We start from the raw sequence: 20596 nt of genomic DNA, 5'->3' as shown, positions 1-20596 counted from the left end.
ACGCAAAGCTTGAGCGTCCTCCAAATTTTTTAACGATTGCCTGACAGAACACATCCTGGGATTGGGCTCAGACAATAATAAACTCCTGTCCATTTATCATCCTCACATTCGACCGTAAACGTGTTCTCAATATGAGTAATGCGGTCGGCCTCATATCAAGTGGTGGAGGCGCCGACCATTGATCCCCGTACCCCTTGCCATTTTCAATAAACGGAAACCAGAAAAGTGCCATTAATGGCTTTCCCATAAAGGGCATGGATTACGTCGCCTCTGAGACCTGTTTTTTTTTTTTGCCTTTCGCGGATTATATCACTGTCACGGCTAAAGACCCACAGCGTTGAGAGTCGTTTCATAGCACGCGATCGCCCTCGATCATTGTGCCAGCGTTTATCAGAACACTGATGCCGTCTTTGAAAATAGGACTCTGTGGTGTGGGATTTTCCACACTGCCTTGTTTGTGCCTCCAGCTGTTATCTTTCTTTCGCACTACGAAAAGCAAAGTCGTTGACAGCTGCTATAAATAGCCCCCCTTGACTTCGCCCGGAGTTCACCAGTCAGCGCGAACAAATTGGAGGAAGCCCGAAAGGGGGAAGCTTGTTTCCTCGACTGAAATATTAGAGTCGATTCGCCTGTCGAGAAGTCGGATTACTTGTTTGCCGCTCTTCGCGCGTCGGATGCGTACAGCCATGGCACCACCGCCGCGTATCGGGCGAAATCGCGGCTGTCCTCGGCCGTGGCCGCGACGGCCCTCGATCATGCGTCGCCAATTTTCTCGGGCGAGGAATGTCACCGTGAATGTAACTCCGGTGCCGCGTAGTGAGCGGACGAGGCCTCGTTTTGTCCCCCAGAGTAAGACAAATGAACCGGGCGTGGCAGCATCTGGCGGCTGGCTTGTCCGCCATACGCCGCGAGAACGCATCAATCTTCGAAGGAAAACAGACGCGGAGAGACCGCTGGCCCGGATGAGCGCGCCATCAAGAACTCTTCGGGTCTTATGAGCGCGCGAGAGGGCGCCCTTGTCATGGCGATCCTCGTATTACTTTTTTCGTTTGGGGGTTCATTATATGAAGTATAAAATGCCGACATCAAGTGCGGTCATATGACGTAAAACTATTCGTAATAGATTTATTCCAATCCCCTGACGTCAAATTCACGTAACAACCGATGCAAGCATCACGCTGTGGATGACTCACTGCATTGTTTGAACAGCCCAATCAAACGCTCTCCTCACCTATAGGAGGTCATATTTGTTTGTTTTCAAAGGAAAGAACATTGCCTACTTGACAGTTTTTTTTATTATTAAAGCGGATGACTAGAGGCGCTGAGCGTAAAGAAGTGGGGAAGGTTCAGGTGAGGCAAGAATAGCACAGTGACAAATAGATAACCGGGTGACGAGAGTGGTTCCGGCGTCTGCGAAAAAACCAATGCAGAGGAAATAGCGATTGCCATCAGGAGGAACACTTAGCTCACGAATTGTTATCTAAACATGCGGGAACAGAGGCGTTTCCGGTATCCGCGGCTCGGCATAGACTGCAGCTAATTATATGAAGTTCGTTGGATTTAAAAGAAACAGTTAAAAAAGCAGTACCGACTGAGGGGAGTAGATTTTTTTATTTGCCTTCAGTTGCTTTCAAAAAAGACGAAAGTTGCAAAATTGAAGAATGACTAGGCAGAAATTTCTAGGAATCTATAACTCTGGGCGAAAAAAAAGACTATCAATATAAACACCGTGTAAACTGCAAATGTTGCGACATTTAAAACAGATAACATTTATTATGCACTGCTTTGAAATATACCATTGTTTGTGAGTAGGACTTTTGCAAAACGCTCGTAAACATTGTGACGTTACCATATAGGCTGCGAACTCGGATATCATGTTGTCACGTAGTAGTGACGGTGAGTAATAGAGCTGTAAAACTGAATGATGAAACTGAATTTTTATTGGACGAACTTGTGCCCACAAAAATAGGCTACAGTCAAAAAACGGGGACAACGGCGAACACGGTCGGCGATCGTCGAAATCTGATCTGCCGATCAAGCGCGTCGGCTTTTTACGCGAGTCATCGAAGGTTCCGGAGTAGTCGATGGTGCCTGCTTGTCTTCCAGAAAGTTCTACACAATTCATGTCGTACACGCAATCAGAATACACAAGTTTCGGTGACAAATAGAACCACCAATAACATTCGAGAAACTTCCGATATATGCTGTCGCGTCCTGCTCTGAGCGATAACATTTGTGAGACGGTGTAAAGCGCTCACCCGAAAAAGATGAACAAGTCCGCGTGTCAATATTTGTTCGTTCCAGATTCTCTTACAAATGCAGCCTAAAACTGTCTCACCTTATATTTCCGCAGAGTTGCCGCTCAATTTTCCTTACAGATTTTTGTAAACATTTGTAAACTTGCCCAAGAAGAAAACGTTCTTGCGGTACGCAGAATACAATTTTCATTCTTAAGTGCAACAAATTTTCTTCAATTCGCTTCAGCGGTTGTCCGAGCTCATTTCTGCGTTTCACGCGTTTTTGAATACGAAAGTTGGAGTTGGTCTTGAGGTAACACATCTTTTTGTTTACCCTAATAGGAAATCAGATTGGTTGAGACTGGAATATATAACCTAGAAGTATTACTGTGAATAGAAGCTATCTTTATTAGTTGGTATTTAGGCGATATTCGCACCTTTAAGTGGCGGCAGCTGCTCCTTTCCTGAAAGAACGAATATATGCTAAACGTGAAATAATAAACCAGCATAGAACAAACAAAAGATTACAAAAAAGAAAAATCAGGACTTGAAGTTAGGTGACAGATTAAATGCATTAAAAAACAGCTCGCAACGCAAATTCTATGCAACGCACTGGAACGTAATGTCATCTCACATAAATACACGAACGACAGCTCACAAATAGGGCGAAAAACACAATAGGTTGTAGTCCGACCTGGACTCCTTCGTGTGAAAAAAAGAAAGAGAAAAAAAAGAAAGACTCACAGAAGCGTTTTCACAAAACAAATAGTTAATAAGCTGGTGCATATCGATAGACTCGCAGTTCGCTTCGTATTTATTTGGCATCACCATCACGATTCACGAACCAAACTAATGAAAAACAATCTTAACACTCTAAATACCAGAAGAAAGCTAGCATGCCTAAAATTTGTTTTTCAAATCTGGAGACATAAACTGCAACTAAACTGGTCGGCTTATGTTGACTCCTATGCTTTTGCTTTTGCTTTGCTTTTGCTTTTGTATCAATGTTTTTTACTGCCTACATTCTATTTAATTTTGCTTACTAGGGCTATATTTTATTAAATATTTACTTCTTCTGTTTTTACATAATTTTTAGCTCTTCTCTTTGCCATTGTGGTCTACGAATTAAAACATTTTTCACTCCTTCATGGGCGACACCTTGGCCTGCAATATATTGTAAATCAGATAAGATAACATGAATCTAAACAATGGTGACTACGCCACACTAAGTTCCAGCATTTAGCTTCTTGGTAGAAGCATGACAGATCTTACTCTGTGATGATGGAATGTTTGCTTATAAATAGCAACTTCGTTGCCTGTTCAAATAACTTTGGAGTCAAAGCTGGCAACTCTTAGAAACTTTTCCCGCACAATAGCAGCTCGCCTACTTAGGCGGGAAAACGCACAATAAAAAGCAAATTTTCACATTCATCTGTTCCTACTATTCCCCAACCTTGCGCCGAGTTCACGAAGATAGCGCATTTAAAAAGAAACTTACTTTTATTCGATACAGATATAGTGTTCATGTTTGGTGTCACTTTAATGCGTCCCTTGCCTACAAGCTTTTCCACATGAAATACGGTGGAGCTTAGCTCGCTGCTTTGCTCGTCAGAGAAGCTGCTGGAACGCACGGTATGGAGCACCAACGGTCCTGGTTCACGCTGCGTTTGCCACTCGCCGTGTTTCGTATAGTTTTCACCTTTAGTTTTCGTTTTCTCATCCAAAAGACATAAAAATAACGCTTTGTCAGCAGCGTGTTTCCCACTGACGCTACTGCTCCCTTTGTGATTTCTTGCGTTTAAGAGTGGTGCATTGCCTCGACACTCTTCTTCTTCCTCCTTTCATCAAACGACGGCCCTGCCCCTACTCCCCCCCCCCTCCCCACAGCCCTACAAAAAAAGTGATACCTCTCGTACATTGTGCATATCTCACGCAACATTTAACCCGCTATGTTGCAAGGCTATGTGCAAAGCTCAGGCGTATTCTCGCAGAACAAAGCCGCGTTTTCGCCGCCCAAGAGTTTCAGTGCTACGCAACTTGCTGCTTTGCTGTGCGGCATTCTATTTTTGCCCTGTCTATGACTTAGTCCACACATTGCGTTGTTTCCTTTATTTATTTCTTCTTTGCGCATGGCCTTGCTGGGCACATTCAGCTCTCCTAATGTCTCACCATGAAATGCTTAGCCATAACCACATGTTCTTTCGTTTTTCACTTTAATAAATACAAAAAAAAGCGTGAAGTTGTCGCTAAGAAACACTGTCTCCGCAGTCCGTGGTTCTCGGTCTGAAATAGCGTTCATTAAATTCGGCTGAAGCTTGCCAACAGAAGAACGCAGCAGACTTTTGTTACATATGCAGACATTGCGTCAGTGCAAAGTCTAGAGAGCTCGAATGCGCAGTAGTATTTTCACACGGCACTAGAGCAGCGCAATGGAAGAAGACGAACAGCGCGAGTGATTGGCGATCAGCTGTCTCGGGCCGGCATATGCCACGCCTCTGACGTTTGTTACTTTTCGCACTGCAAATATATCTGCGACATGTAAAACCCTAAAGAATATTTTAGCGCGTTAGCATTACGAGTGTCAAAGTGGAAAAAGGTATATGCGTGCGTGCGTGTGTGTGTGCGTGTGTGTATGTGCTCATGTGTGTCTATGCGTGCGCGTGTGTGTACGTGCGTGTGTGGGAGTGCGCGTGTGTATGTGTGTGCGTGTGTATGTGCGCGTGTGTGTGCAAGCACGTGTGTGTGTGTGTACATGTTTGTGCGCGCGTGTGTGCGTGCGTGTACGTGTGCGTGTGCGCGTGTGCGCGTGCGTGCGTGTGTGTCTGCATGTATATACCGGGTATTTCAGCAAACACTTTCAAAAATTTTTAAAGGTTACCTGTGGGAGATAGCACAATTCTAGTTCATGAACTGGCCTACTCGAAGAGGCGGACATGGAAAAAAATTGAAATTCATAGTCAACTAATTCAAAAGAATCACTAATTAACTTCTTAAGTAATTACATTATGGGCTATATTAAAATTTTATTGTATCGCTGTTCGCAAGGCGGATCCACTTGGAACGAATTCTCAGGCTGACACCAGTTTGACAATCTTAATTCCCGAACTTTGCGGAGAAATGCATTGGCGTTCCAGTTACTTTATTAACAAAATGCATTCGAGCCCAGAAGTAACTAAAACGCCCATATAGCCCATAAGGTAATTAGTTAATAAGCTAATTAGTAAAATTTCTTTAATTAATCGATTACGCTTTTTAATCTTTTATGCAAGTAGTGTCCGCCGCTTTGAGTAGACCACCTCATGAACTAGAATTCTGCAATCTGTCACAGGCAACCTTTAAGAATTTTCTAAAGTGTTCGCTGAAACAACCTGTATATTGCAGCTGACGGTCGTCCACTCCGGACTGCCGTCAGTTGCACTTCGCTACTCGAAGAGGCAGGACGTCAAAGAGGTGCGATGTAATGCTCAGGCATTTCTGTCGCATTCACCCCTAAATCGCCACTGAATTTTTAATTTCTTGAACTGCCCCTGATATAACGTTGTCGCGCGACGCAATACGGCGCAAGAGATGCAGCACCCGAAATTTCTTGATTTGGCGCTAAATTTGTAGCAAAAGATGCGTGTTTGATCCGACTGTATGCGCGACGGGAAAAGTGTTCTGCGTTATATATTATTAAAGGGAAAGTCAGTCATCCACCCGTTCGTAGCAATTGCTACAAAGGAAACCGATACGGGTTTCCTTTGTAACTTTTCGGATTTTTCTTCGACTGTGGAGCTTTCCTTTCGAGGAACCCGTATGGGTTTCCTTTGTAGCAATTGCTACGAACGGGTGAATGTCAGGTTTTCCCTTTAATAATTACTTCTCTCCACCTTGCGGGTTTCCGCGGAACTATTACGTCAAACGTAATATATTATACGCTGACACAAGCGATTGCTCTGGAACGTGCAGTGAGTCACGTACAAACAGCCAACGCACTTGGCCCATTAGTTCGATTTCCAGGACCGACGACCGCTCTCGCCGCTGTCATTGTACTTTGCGAGTTATGTCTTTCTGGGCACACAAGTTATGGTCACGTACTTAAACTGTCCTAATAAGTTACGGACACATACTTTGTAACTGGCTCTTTTCTTCCCCGTCGCTACAACGTGGCAGCATGCAGCCGCCATTTCCGAACCTCGCCATTGTTCGTATCTCGCGAGAAACTGGCCAGGGCCGCAAAATCTCCGCACTGGACTACACCATGCCATAGCTTGCCCTCTAAACAAGAAACTTGCAGCGACCGTCGGCGGCACGCTGTCAGTGCCGTAGGTACGATAGCACATTGTCATATGCCGCAGGTACGATAGGGATTTTTCACCTTATACAGCGCTCTCATCCATAGGCTTAGAACCGCTCTCAGATCGACGACGAACGGAATCACTGAAGTTTTTCCATGGCATTATTGACTCCTCCTCCCGTATATCTTCAGATAATTACCTAACTCCCGCAAAACCATCTAATACTAGAAGTCACCGTCACCTGAACATCGCACCTTATTTTGCCCGTACAGACACTTTTAAATGCAGTTTAGTTCCCTGTGTAATCAAATACTGGAATTCTTTGCCTGGTCCCTACTCGTTCTCTTCCTTTAAACTTTTTCTTAGCAGCCATTGAATAGTTTCGGTTTTTGTTGGTTTGTATTGTTCGTATTGCCTGTACTATATATTATTTGTAATTGCTCTGCCTTTCACACCCACTCCTGCAATAGCCCGATCCGGCTATTTACAAATAAATAAATAAATAAACTTAGGAGCGTACTCACAGCATGCGCTTGTTGGCCAGCGCAATGTCGTAAGCACAGGCCGTTGCAAATCATCACATAGTTACTGTCGGTAACCTTTCGCGTTCCGCTTGCCAAGCTTTGCTGCCTAATTGATTGCTGATTGGCTAGTTGGTGGGCCGTGATATTGCTGAAGCACCACAGCGCTGCTTTATCAAGCTTTCCTGCTTTTGCAGCAAGACATAGCGTGCACTATTTTTGTTTCACTGCTGTACTGGTTTTTTTTTCGACTGTTTTTCTGTTCTGTTTTTTTCGGACGAATGACGCGAGGCAAATGTAAATGGACGATGATTGAGGGTTTTCGCTGCTGTGATGCTATGAGGCATGCGGTTAAGCAGCGTGATGAGGTTTTTTTTACGTGAAAGCGTCAAATGGCCCACTGAGCGAAAAAGCCGTCGTCTGCGGTCTGTAGCAGAGAAACGGCGCCTAATTTCCCATCGCCTGCGACGGCGCGTCATGAGCGCGCCTCGATGGAGCAGAACGGGCGAAAGGGAAGACATGCTGCCGCTGTAGCGTGCCAGGTGTTGCGTTAGGGAAGAGGGTAAGAATAGTACGTACGATACCCGACATAAAGTTCTTGTTGTACGCTGATGACATCACGGTATGGAGCACTCATCACGACCTGCAGACTCAAGCCGCGGCCCTTCAATCAGCTTTAGATGTCACGGCGACTTACGCTTCTTCGGTCGGCCCTAGGCTTTCCGTCAGCAAATCTGCTTACATGTCGGTCGCCAATCGCTGGGGCCGGCGTAAACCCATTCGTCTTCATCTATCCGGAACCCCTCTTCAACAATGTTCAACTATAAAAATTCTGGGTCTGATGGTACACGAGTCGGGAACCGGAACTGCTTGGCTCTCCAGCGCTAAAAAGCAGGCAATTCAGATGTTGGGTCTGATTAGGCGCATTGCTCCTAAAACGGGCGGCGCCAGCTCATACGTTGCGCGACAGTTGGTGAAGGCGGTAGTACAACCACGCCTTGTTTATCAAGCCCAATTCCAGCATTTTACGAGGGCACAATAGTATCGCCTTGAGGCTGTTAATCGCTAGGCAATGAGGGTCATCACTTGCCTTCCCCGCATCACCCCGATCGTGGCTCTCCAAGAAAATGCACAGCTCAACACACTAGATGAGCTGGTGCAGCAGCGACGTGATGCTCGCAGGCTTAAGGCCAGCTTTTCACACGCAACGTGTGCTCTCAGGGCTTACGCTTTCACGAACTCCCTTCTAGCAGCACCATCGCCAGTTCTTCCTCCCTGGAGTTTTGTACAGCTGAATGATAACAAGCCAACTGATATACATCGCCCGACATCAACTCACGCGGCGGAGTCGCTTCCTGACCGAATTATTGCTCAAGATGCCCACCTGTCGCCTGGCTCCATCATCCTTTACGTTGATGCAAGCATTCAGGACTGTGAAACAACCACTGCAATTCATTGCCCATGCGCACCTGCCCTTAATAAGACGACCCGGTTTCAAAACCAAGAAACTCCTTCCTCCTTTTGTGCTGAGCTCCTTGCTGTCAGAGGAGCGTTGTGCTCTGTGGCCGCCTTTCCCATGGTCCCCACGGCCCGCATCGTCATCCGCACTGATGCCCTCCAGGTGACGCGGCTTCTGCGACGCGTCAGTCGCAGCCCTGACAAATGCCAACAGATCCAACTTCAGGCGGCACGCATCCCGCAGCCAATATCGGTCGAGTGGATCCCACGCGACCTTCTAAGCTTCCAAAGCCGTGCGGATTCTGCAACCCGTCCAGCGACCTCTCCTTCGTCACTGCCTCAACTCTTTCACCTAGATGATGCCACCCTCATTTTAACAAGAAAGGAGCACCTCCGGCGCCGCACACGTGCTCTCATACCTCCGTGTGCTGTAAACCTCCCCCGCGGTCTTATCCGTGCAGAGGAGGTTGCGCTTCGGAGGATGCGGGTCGGGGTTGCCCTCACTCCTGCCGTGGCTAGGAATTGGCCGCACTTTCGCCCGTTATATCCTCGTCCTGAGTGTCCACTCTGCAAGTCGCGAAATGCTGAAGCCGACATCCACCACCTGCTGTGGGTTGGCCCTGCACTGAAACCGGCGAGGCTCCGGCACCTCGCAGCAGCGGGACTCTCGCCGAATAATCCGAGCGATTACACTGCTTGGACGCAGGGACCGCATTATCGATCCCTTTTGGACTTCATTAGGTCAGCAAATCTGTTTTCATTCATTCAATCATCCTTATTCACCCCCATCCAATACCCCTGTATGCCCTGAGGCATTTACCCTCGCATTAAAAAAAAAAGAGGGCATCACCGCGACGCCACGTCACCCTCGCTTTCGCTCTCGAAAGACTGTGTTATCTGCGCGTTCCTTGTCCACGCAAGGTGTCGCCTACATTCTAATTGCGTCTCCGTAAGGACAGATAAAAACGCCACAAGTGTCTGAACGCGCTCGCTTGAGCGTGAGTTCATAACTCAATGGACCGCTTAGTGTCCTTCAACTGAACATAAACGCTATCTCATTCACAATTGATAAGAATTGCTCAGTTGTCCTCTGATTGTTTCGCTTATTCGATTCGCACAACAGTACTAAAACCTCAAGGCCCCCTACCAGAAATACATGTTGCACCACAAACATAACTGTCACAAATAAGGCCTATAAATGTTTCGAAAATGTTTTCTACAATGGCGTTCGTGGGTCCAAATTACTAATTTTCTTAATTCTCTAAGTCTTGTGCAAGGCGTTCTTTACTTACTTCACGTGAAATTTTTTTTTTCACACCGACAGTCGGCTATCCTCTGTCCTTTGGCATAATCGGGACGGTGCGCTAGCTAAGCGTTGTGCGTTTAACATCCGATGACGTTATTCAACTACAGCGCTTCAGGTTTGTATACTTCAATCAAAGTCTATGCTAAAGAAGCCAAACCGACATACAAGTTGAAGTAATACAAATCTCAGGATCAGGGCCCGTATCCACAATAAGTTCTTGAGCTAGAATTGGTGACACCCCAGCTCCTGGACGTAATATTAGCTAAGGCGGCAGCTCAATTGCAATACCCACTAACGAATGAAGAGCTTCGGGAATTCGGCCCCAGATTGGAAGCAACGTTCCATTTCTTCAAATACAAGTGTTTAACATCTCTATTAAAGATAAAAGATTAGGCCAGTGACCGCGCTTTCTATTCGCTTGTAGGACCTTGACTGCGCATCGTCTCTTTTTTTTTTTTTTGCCAGAAAGTGATTGGGTGGCTGATTTTGACAACATAAACAAAATCGCGGGTTGAGAGAGACGTGCTGGGGGGGCTTCGGATTAATTTGGTCCTTCTTCGCCTGTCTTTTTTAACATGGCCGCCAAGCTTGGTTCAGCTGTCCGTTCCAGTGCCACCTCAGTGCGGCCGCCAGAGTCAAACCAGCGATCTTGTGCTCAACAACTCGACTCGTGTGCCTCTAGGCCCCAGACGATGGTGTTTTCAGAAATGTCCGAACCAGACGTCATTTTATTTTATATTTTCGTTACTTGATTGCTACAGAGCAATAAGAAAAATTCTTTGAACACTTTGCTATTGCGTGAGACGCTCAAAGAACTTACAAGAGCAAGCGCAATGAACTACGTAATTGCATTTCAGTGGATACCTGGGCACTGCAATATTCCTGGTAATACTGCAGCGGACGCAGCTGTGAATCGCGCACACAATAACGCAGACACAACCAATCTTCCCCTATTGCGTAGTGAAGTCCGTCTGATCCTGAGAAAGATTTCCTGTAACCTCAGCAAAACTACCTGGTTTGATCAGCAAAGTAAAAACCCGGAGTTTTACTTCATAGACCCATCTATAAACTTATCAATGCCGGAAAATCTGAGACAACAGAAAACTTGAAACATTGGTATACCACCTGCATCTTGGTACTGCATTTACGAAACACTTCCTGTACAGGATAAAACGTGTCTCTAGTCCGCAGTGTTCTTGTGGCCATCCAGACGAAGATGTGCATCATCTCCTCGAGTGCGCGAAATGCGATCCACAAAGAAGGGTACTGCGAGCAAACTTGTTGATATTAGACAGAAGCCCATTCACTCTAAAAAACATTTTTGGCCCAAGGCCAACTGCGGGCCTTCAGAAAAGAGCACTTCTTCTTCTAAAGATGTTTTTAGAGGGCGCCAACATTTTCGGAAAATATTAAGTATCAGATGATCCGAATAGGCTAAATGAGTAACATAAATGTTGTTCGTGGATCATAGTTGGTTAAGGTGGTGATCCCAAATTTTACGCAATATGTAAAATTCTGTTCAGTACTTGCAGTGCATTACATGTGTTCTGTTTTTCGGCTGTTCAATATATCTGACTTTATATATGCGTACGAGTACTGAACTCATGCACAAAACTTCGCGATTCATGTACTGTTGGACTGTATATTTTCTATTCATCCAGTGTTCTACTGAGTGTCATATTTTGTGTCGCTATTCTCCATTTCTGCGCAAATTTCTTTCCTTTGCCAAGTGACAAGGAGTAGCCGGTGCCACCATAAAGGCGCCAACCTCTCCTAATATTCATTTCAATAAAAAAAAAACTTGTTTGCTCCTGTTGTGCTGCGATGGCGCAGGCATGGGCATTTCCATTTTTCATTCGTTTTCGTTGATCAATTTACATATTTATATCTTTCTATGCTTTTATCTTTATTTAAAAAAGACGGTCGGACTCTGGCGAACGTTTCTCACGCAATTCCGGATCCGAGAGCGTAACACGCCTGCCCCGCTGTGGTGTCGCAGGTGCTGCTGGCCGAGCTGAAGGGCACGAAGCGCCACTACGCGGTCAAATGCCTCAAGAAGGACGTGGTGCTGGAGGACGACGACGTCGAATGCACGCTCATCGAGCGCAGGGTGCTCGCCATGGGCACGCAGCACCCGTTCCTCTGCAACCTGTTCTGCACCTTCCAGTCGCAGGTGCGTGTGCGTGCAGAAGGGGAAAGAACGGTGGCCCAAAATATAAAACGTCTCCATGACGATTGCCATGAAGTCTTCGATCATACAGTACATACTAGTATAGAGAAAACACGGGAAAGGCGGGAGATGGAAATTCGAGATGATGAGCAAAATGAGAGAGAAGGCGAAAGCGAGGAGCCAACGTTCCGACCAGAGGGCTTGGAAAAGACAAGCCCTTCTGTTCGCTCCCGTTTTATCTCGTTCTCGTTTTGCTCACGCTACTATAGACGCACACCAATGAGGCAGACCACCTGCTGCACCTATAGACTTTATGCCGGAACATTTAATAGGTCCTTAATAGGAAGCTTAAGCTCAGGAGCTCCTCTGTGTAAATGCGTGGCAAAGGAGAGCCTGTTTTTCTGGACAACTGTCAGCCGAATTTAGAATGCTTGTTGCATTTAATATAACAAAACAGAATCTAGTAATTCTAGCAGAAGGTTTTCCTAATCTGCTCGACTCTTTAGAAAAATTACTGAAAATTCCAAGTGGTCAAAAGCTCGATTATTATTAGGTTTAGAACATTGCATTTCAGCAATGAAATGAACATCACACTTCCTTAGGTAAGCGGTACCGGATAATTCATCTAAAGCGGAGAAAATCGATGTGTCTTACAACGCTCTGTAATGAGTCCCCAATTTTAAGGTAAGGCTTTAGTAGAGTCCTTAAAACATTGTAATGCTTTTGCGTAAGCTGTGAGTACATCATATCTCTGCGCTTGAGATTCTTTACCAGATGCAGTTTACGGAACTGCGATATCTGTTTTCGATGCAGAGTTACAGATTTGTAAACCATCGGGGCGGCTATATTTTCTTTAACGTATCAATATTTGGCAACATCTATAAAACATTCGAGGCCCTCAATCAAAGTACTGGTTCCAAAAATTGCTAGAATTTCTTTTTCTCTATCGGATGCAGTACATTTTGTTATAATCGGTCCAGCCACTGTCTCATATATTAATTTTTGCGTTTTGCAAATATGTGAATGGGGAAATTGGGGTTGGCCCCGAGATAAAGCTTCCTCTTAAACAACTTAAATCTCGGTGGCTGATACTCGTTGAACTCGGGAATCTTTCTTGGAGTATTTTAATGGTTTAAGCGGACAAATTGGCCGTCTCACCCAAAAGGTGAAGCACTAGAAGCGATAGCAAGATGGCGTTGCGTTCAAGTTCTTCGGACAGTGTCGTAACAGTACACGGGGGTGTCACGTTTTCATGACGCAGCACGCGAGGTCACTGCCGATGCGCTGCAGAAACAGCGCCCTGGCAGCTGCGCCAGGTGTCTGAAAACGCCGGCTTAATGGCCCTCAAGCTTGAGGGGTTTCACGCTTGTGCGATAAGGACGGTCGCCAGCGGCGTTGCAGGCATCGGACCTCACGACAAGACCGACGAAAAAATATCGGCGTTTGTCAGTTCCTAATGAAAGTATTAGATGTAGCTTCAGCTTGCAGCTTGCTATCTGCTCCACGTAGACCATTTTATGCAGCCCAGTATGGTACGCACACAGCTTGTCAGCTGTTAAGCTTTAGCGTGTAGGCACACCAAGGTACCGAAGAAAGCAGGAAATGAAGCGAAAACCGGAACTGAACCATTATTTTCAGCCAACCCGAATCGAGCTTATACTTCTTCCGCCAGCTTAGAACGTTTTGGAGCAACCGCTCAGGACCAGTTCGACCACAGGTTCTGCGCAGTGGCGTTGTTTCGGAAATTCTACGAGGCAGGCACCTCTTGCTTTTCTGTTATGCGCAGTGTGCGATGTGCTACTTCGCGAACAATTGCGCAGTTCCAGAATGATCTCGCTGAGTCACCCAAATATGCGCACATGGTCGCTTCAGCTGTACATTGGGCGTTTAGTCAGCGCACACTGTCTAGACAGAGCGTCACCGACGCTCAGCCGTCGTGGAGGCCTCAAGGGTTGGGCTCAGAGTATCTGCTGTGTGCAGGCACAGCAGCGCACTGGTTGGGCTATCGGATGTGCGTGTTGCAGTTTGTACTGTGCTTCAGTAACTGGTGTTGCTTATGTAGTGCGACTGGGATTTGAAGGAAGTTCTCCGCGGCAAAGCGAAGAGAGTGACAACGTACTAAAGCGGCAGAGTGGGTATTGTTCCGTGGTGCTCGATTATTAATAAGCGGCATCGCAAATTTATGTAATTGCAGCACTGTCTAAGATTTTGGGGGGCATTTCTTTTTGCTTGTTAGGCCGTTTGCGCGATAGCTCTGGGGAAAGCCAGGATGAAAAATGTATTGGTCTGGAATGCAAAAATAGTATTCGTCCGGGATACTAATGTCGCGAAAATGTCACGTGATGTGTACCAAGTCCGGCACTGTGTTCGTACTACAAAGTTATTTGGTTGCATTTGGCCGGTATTAAGACATTGTGACATTATGTGTCCCAATGTACCCCTAGGCTATCATCAGTACACCTCGATCGCTCTGAAATGCGAAGTGCGTTGTATTTTGTGTTTTTCCCTATAATTGAAGAACAACCTTGGTCTGATGTAATCTTGAGAGTAATCTTGAAATAAGTAATTTAGTGGTATTGCGTTAGCACACCAGGCCAACAGAAGAAGTCGAGCAGTGTTGAAACCTTAACTTAATGTTTCGCATCTGTTCAACGCTAGATCTTGGTAAACGAGAACTTCAAATTTCAGTGTTTCAATTTTTTCAATATGAGATTAAACGTCCGCCCCTTAGAATTTGATAAATTGCCGTATAAAGTAATTGTTGAGGTTAGAACAGGTTTCGTTTGTGTTTTATGTGTTTTTGAGAGGCACCGGAGCTTTGGCAAGGTTATGCGCGCCTGTTTTATTTTGTATCTCATTTTTTCACTCTAATTGCGGAATATAGAGTGAGTGTCATTTGTGAATTTAAAGCGAAAACATTTCTGATACCTTTGTCCCGTACGCGCGATGCCCCGCGGACCAACAGGCTCGATGTTTAGAGGATATATTTGACCGAGCAGCTTAGAGCGGCCTTTCAAAGTCAGCAAACTCTTTCGACCAGTTCGTAAACACATTTACTGTTGTATCGTTTCGTACACTGTGACGCCATGTCAGTGTGTCTCGATCGCCTCGATTATGTGATAGGTTTTCGTGATCTTATTTCTTATTCGATGTACCACCCGCATCGAATCAAGCAATAGCATTCGAACTGAACTGATGGAATTCTTGGTTGCAGTCATTCCCTGCGAGTTACAAATCTGTGTCCTTGCTTTTTTGGGAGGCCGTCAAGAAGTAATATCATTCAACCACGTACTCGTTATATCTTTTCACGTATCACCAAGTCTGTGTACTCCCTCTTTGAGAGAATGTAGGACGAAGTATCCGTGGCACCGTACACGTTCGGTACATTCGCACGTGGTAGTGCCCCTTTCTTTATTGTTTCAGCTGTGCTACAGCCGTATACAATACAGGGTTTTAGGTTAGGTGACGCAAGCGGCTTGCGTACGCAAGAACTAAGGGCCACAGTACTGCGCATGCGCAGAGCCCTACGTCTGGGTCTGCGCATGCGCAGTACCGTCGCCCCTAGCTCTTGCGTGCGCAAGCCGCTTGCGCCACCTAACCTAAAAGGCTCCATTGTCTTCATTCACATGGCGTCGTGCGTCTGTGACGCAGACATCCACAAAGTACATTCTGCATTTCTTAAGATGCATACCAGGCTAGGTGATCGCTTGTGACAGACACAACATTAAGCGCTTCAGTGTGTCTGCACATGCGAAGCTGTGAACTTCTTTTTCCATTTGTTATATTTTTACCACTCCCCATTGCAGAGTAGCCAGCCAAGTTTCGCCTTGTTTACGTTCCCGTCTTTTGCGTATCACTTCCCTCACTCTCTTACTACCCGCCGTGGTTGCTCAGTGGCTATGGTGTTCGGCTGCTGAGCACGAGGTCGCGGGATCGAATCCCGGCCACGGCGGCCGCATTTCGATGGGGGCGAAATGCGAAAACACCCGTGTGCTTAGATTTAGGTGCACGTTAAAGAACCCCAGGTGCTCAAAATTTCCGGAGTCCTCCACTACGGCGTGCCTCATAATCAGAAAGTGGTTTTGGCACGTAAAACCCCAGATATTATTATTTTTATTATTCACTCTCTTACTACACGTAGTGCAAGAGCATCAAGATTATATATAGATATATATATATATTTTTTTTATTTCAGAGCCACCTCTTCTTTGTAATGGAGTTCCTGAACGGAGGCGATCTGATGTTTCATATACAACAGTCCGGAAAGTTCGACCAAGATCGAGCAAGGTGAGCAACGCGGGCCGCCTTATCTTGCAGTAACTGAAATATATTTACATATTCTACAGTCGCAGTGGCTGTATTAAATTTGAGAAACAAATCATTTACAGCGTCTTGAGCACCTCAACACTGTCGGGAAGTGCTCAAAGGCAAGGTTTATAAAACAAGGCATATGAAGTCTTTGGCTTTTTTCTGAGGTTACCTTGCACTGAATGATACAGCCGTGCTTTGTTGAAATCATGATCTGTGAATTAAACACCACTTTCCTTGAAATATTATTCAACTTCGTTTATAGAAATAGATTTCATCTATAATAAGCGACATAAAGCGTTAGAAATAGAGGTTCGAGGGAGCCTTTAACCAGAGGAACATCTAGTTAAACCTCCCGCATTCAATGCACTTTCTATGTTTCAGGCGCATTTAACAACGTCTTTCCAAACTTCGAACAAATTTTCAGAAGGGGTGAGCGGGTGAAAAGACAAAAGGTTCTCCAAATCTTATTCTTGGCTCGGTATTTTGGTAAACTAGGCTCACCAAAATTTCAACAATGATGCACCTTGAGTAAGCCTGCTCAAGCCACTTCCACACATTCCCCATCTTTAGAACGTATGCTGTACGACTCCGCTCTCGGATCAGAGAATACAGCCGCTACAAACAGTCATCGGGGTTTCTTCTAGTTGGTTTTGCTGGTCGTAGGTGACACGGATATCTGCAGATCCTTACGTTCTTGCCTAAATAATTATCATATATGGCCGGATTTCGAAACGTGGCGCCCATAAGGGATTTCTCAATCTGCTTTATGTCGGACCTCTATAACCACCAAGCGGGTAGCCCTTTCAAGAATATCTCCAATAATTGTTATGGCTTTCTCTACAGCATTCAAATCCAATTTATTGGGAAAAATATCTACAAGCTTTGAGCTCACTTGAAACATAGGACATTTTTTACACAATATCGTACGTCTTCATAAATATTTGAATTTCTAAAAGTGTTAGGCGAATTTACCAAAAATGGTTTTCACCATAGTTTACAAGTCTGCCTTTAGGGTGAAGCTTTTCCTTTGTTTCTGCGGTTTTCGGCGATACTTACAGACAGAAATTAGTGTTCTGCTTCAGGCTACCTAAATTTTAAAATTTGAAAGCAGCCAAAAGATCCAACTTATGAACCGATCCGCCACTTCTTTGACTCATAAGCCTAAGCGTCAACAAGCCACCTCAACACCCCCGCCTCCCTACAGCACACTGGCCAGAAATAAAAATTAACACCGTGAGAAGCGATGGAGTGACTTCGCAAGTGATCCATCAAAATTACCTAGACGGGAGACTATACAATTGGGAGAGCTTGTAATGTGTACTTTCAACAGGCAACAGCGCAAATAGCCCGCATTCGCTTACAAACGGTAACATTTGTGATTATATTTGGGGACGTTTCTATTTCTTTCTCAGTTCCTCGTGTACTTGGTTCATGTAAAACTGCTATGTTCGTTTGTTTTTCCAGGTTCTATGCCGCCGAAATTGTCTGCGCCCTAAAATTCCTTCACAAAAGGGGCATCGTGTACAGGTGAGCAAAGTCCTTTCATTCGTTCCTTTCATTCCCTTAATTCGATTCTTGTAGCTGAGCATCGCAATGGCTAAAAACTAAAATCGTTTGTCATTGCAGATATTTCTTAACGTACAAATATCAGTATATTATTCGCTATGTGTGTTGTTCAACTTTAGAAAACGAAGCTCCACTGAGGATTTATGTTATTGTGATGCTTCCACAAAACGCAGCAGAAGAGTTTCTTTGTGCAAGATAATGTAACCGTATTGTTAAATAGTCGTTCGTCTAAAAAGGAACAGTGAATCAGGGCATAAACGGAAGATTTGCTTAATGCGAAATCAAGTTTCACTAAGAAGTTCAAACTTCCTTTTTTTAGCTACGTTGAGAATTAAACTGTGAGGTTTAGAAGGGCAGAAAGTCGGCCTTGGGGGTACAACATACTGCAAGTGAAGCGCAGAAAAACGGGCACATATCGATTGGTAGCCCATGCGTTGTAGCCTCCGTGCATCCATGTTTCTTACGCTTCACTTGCAGTGAGTGGGTTTAACCTTCCGAAACTGCGCAGTCAGTTATGATGGACGACACCTCCTTTTAATACATGACAGTTTTGGACAGAGTTAAACGAAATGAAACGTAATGTACAGATGTATTCTAAACTGCACCAGTGGTGCTCGTACTGATGCTTAACCCGGCTGCATTCAACATCAGCTTTCACGACGCATTGACAGCCTACTGAAATGTATACACAAAACTTACCTGCTCGCTAACGGTTTCAAATGAGTCAAAATATTTGTTCGCGCAGCCTCAGCATTAAGCTCGTATGTATATATTGTTTCGCACTTCTATGCGCGCACTGCATCTGTGCACTTCCAACCCGTCCTCCTCCCAGAGACCTGAAGCTCGACAACCTCTGCATTGATTCGGACGGTCACGTGCGCATTATCGACTTCGGCATGTGCAAGCTCAAGGTGTACCGGCAGCAGCCACGGGCCTTTTGCGGCACACCCGAGTACATGGCGCCGGAAGTAGGTTGCCCGGAAGTGCAAAGAGCGCCCGCGGAAGTCACACTAACACCTCTACCCCCCTCTTTCTTTTGCGGTGAAACTCACGCTGCTTGCAAGGCGCGTAGATGAGCATCTCTGCCAGTCGCGTTTGGGAATGAAGTTCGCGACCCCTGCCACGCAAAATCTGCATACTGCGCGTCGAGGGAGACTAAAGGCAAGAAGTAAATTGAGCTGCGTTAGTAAGTTGCGCTACGTAAATTTAACAAAGGCACTCTTAACGCGATGGAAGGCTTTCTGAACCAGGAAGTATGCAAAGCTGAATGACGGGTGGCTACGCCGAACTATCCGCACGAGTTGGCAGTGACCACATGGATTGCGACGGCAACCTGTTCGGGCGAACTTATTTTTTACTGGTAAAGATAGGCCAACTCGGCACTTTTTAAAAGCTTTTACTTAGCCATAACGGCCCAAGCACGAGAAGATAGTTTTAAATCAGTGACGTCAGACTGACGTACCTTAGCTGGGGTATCGGTGCAAAATTCAAGAAAATAATCTGTCCTTCATTTTCGATTTGCATAATAAAATGTTGCCACAAAATAAATAAGACAGTATGTTTGTTTTCTTAAGTAAGAAAATCCAAATGCCATATCGCATTAAATATGATGAGAACTTCTTCGCCATTATTTCTGACCATAGAGAGCAGTGAAATATATGAAATGTTAATTCAGCATAAGTCTAATCATAGTATAGTAATTATTACTCTAATTAATTTAACTGAAGTATCGACTTAGAAATCGCACTCAACCGTTTTGAAACATTACTACAGACGTTACGTTAACCTTATTATGCTTAAATCTGAATTTTGAGTGTAAAACTAGGTGTCCTAAATAGACTGATTCGCCTTTGGTGTACTGAAGGATATGTTACCAACCTAAGTTAATCTACTGTATTTCTACAGTGCCCTTTCAAAGGGCACTGTAAGGAACCACAGTGCGTTGTTTTAACCTGGTTAAGAATTTCTGCGACTCAATTTGCATTCATTTGGAACGAAAATGATTTTTTTTTTCGTTTGCATCGAAAGCACAAAACCACGTCTTCCTATCATGAACGGCGCGCCTAGCTGCTGCGCCGGTGCGTTATAATGGCGTGCCATATTTCAAACTAGTTTCGCGGTGTTTATTCAGAAAAGGTTCCCGAGCGTCATTAGGTTGAAAGTGCAATGTAATTCTCGTTTATCGAAAGAGCATTAACTATTCCACTACGGATGCTGCCCTAATCTAATGTAGCCACGAGGAGCTAAAAGAAGAAATTCCATCCCCTTCTTTCGCGAGACTGCGCCCCCATCAAGACTAATATTTCCGGTATCCTCGAAGTGTAATTCACTTTTCCAGCGTAGCATAGCACTTTTCTTTAGCATCGCTTTAAGGAAACTGAATCAGCTTTGCACCAGTTCGTGTTAGAGTCCGCCTTCGTTGGGAATAAGTTTCGTCAGTAAGGCTTCAGTAACGCTACTAAAGAACAAAAAAGTTTCTAGAAAACAGAGTTCCTCGTTTTTCTTTCGGGTGTGCTCACTGCTTGAAGTTCTATCGCTCCGCAACAGCCTTTGTCTAAAAGTTCAATTTATACAATGCGAAAGCCATCGGACATTCGCTTGATCGTGTTTAGCTTCTATGCATAGGGATAACAGATTTGCAGGAAAGATTTGTGCACAAGTAAAACAAACAATCTTTCGTGCGATTCGCTTGGCACGGGTATTATTAGGTAACTGATTGCCGATTGTCGAGGTGCTCTTCGCGAAGCGCT

At 45.1% G+C, this 20596-nt stretch overlaps 1 protein-coding gene across 7 annotated transcripts in view; it reads left to right on the top strand.

Annotated features, from left to right (window-relative positions):
• The window catches only part of LOC142592606 (putative protein kinase C delta type homolog), a 556922-nt gene that overhangs the window by 468285 nt on the left and 68041 nt on the right, over nt 1–20596 (top strand). For 4 of the 7 annotated variants that reach the window (XM_075704146.1, XM_075704147.1, XM_075704145.1 and 1 more), the window contains 3 exons: nt 11799–11972; nt 16165–16256; nt 17745–17807. In XM_075704146.1, coding sequence (XP_075560261.1) covers nt 11799–11972; nt 16165–16256; nt 17745–17807 — 329 coding nt within the window. Of the gene's footprint in view, nt 1–11798; nt 11973–16164; nt 16257–17744; nt 17808–18678; nt 18815–20596 lie in introns of all 7 variants that reach the window. The other 3 variants (XR_012830738.1, XM_075704148.1, XM_075704144.1) reach the window with 1 other exon arrangement.

Source organism: Dermacentor variabilis, chromosome 9 (assembly GCF_050947875.1).
Source record: "Dermacentor variabilis isolate Ectoservices chromosome 9, ASM5094787v1, whole genome shotgun sequence".
Taxonomy (NCBI): Eukaryota; Metazoa; Arthropoda; class Arachnida; order Ixodida; family Ixodidae; genus Dermacentor; species Dermacentor variabilis.
This window is presented reverse-complemented; position numbering and strand designations above follow the sequence as displayed.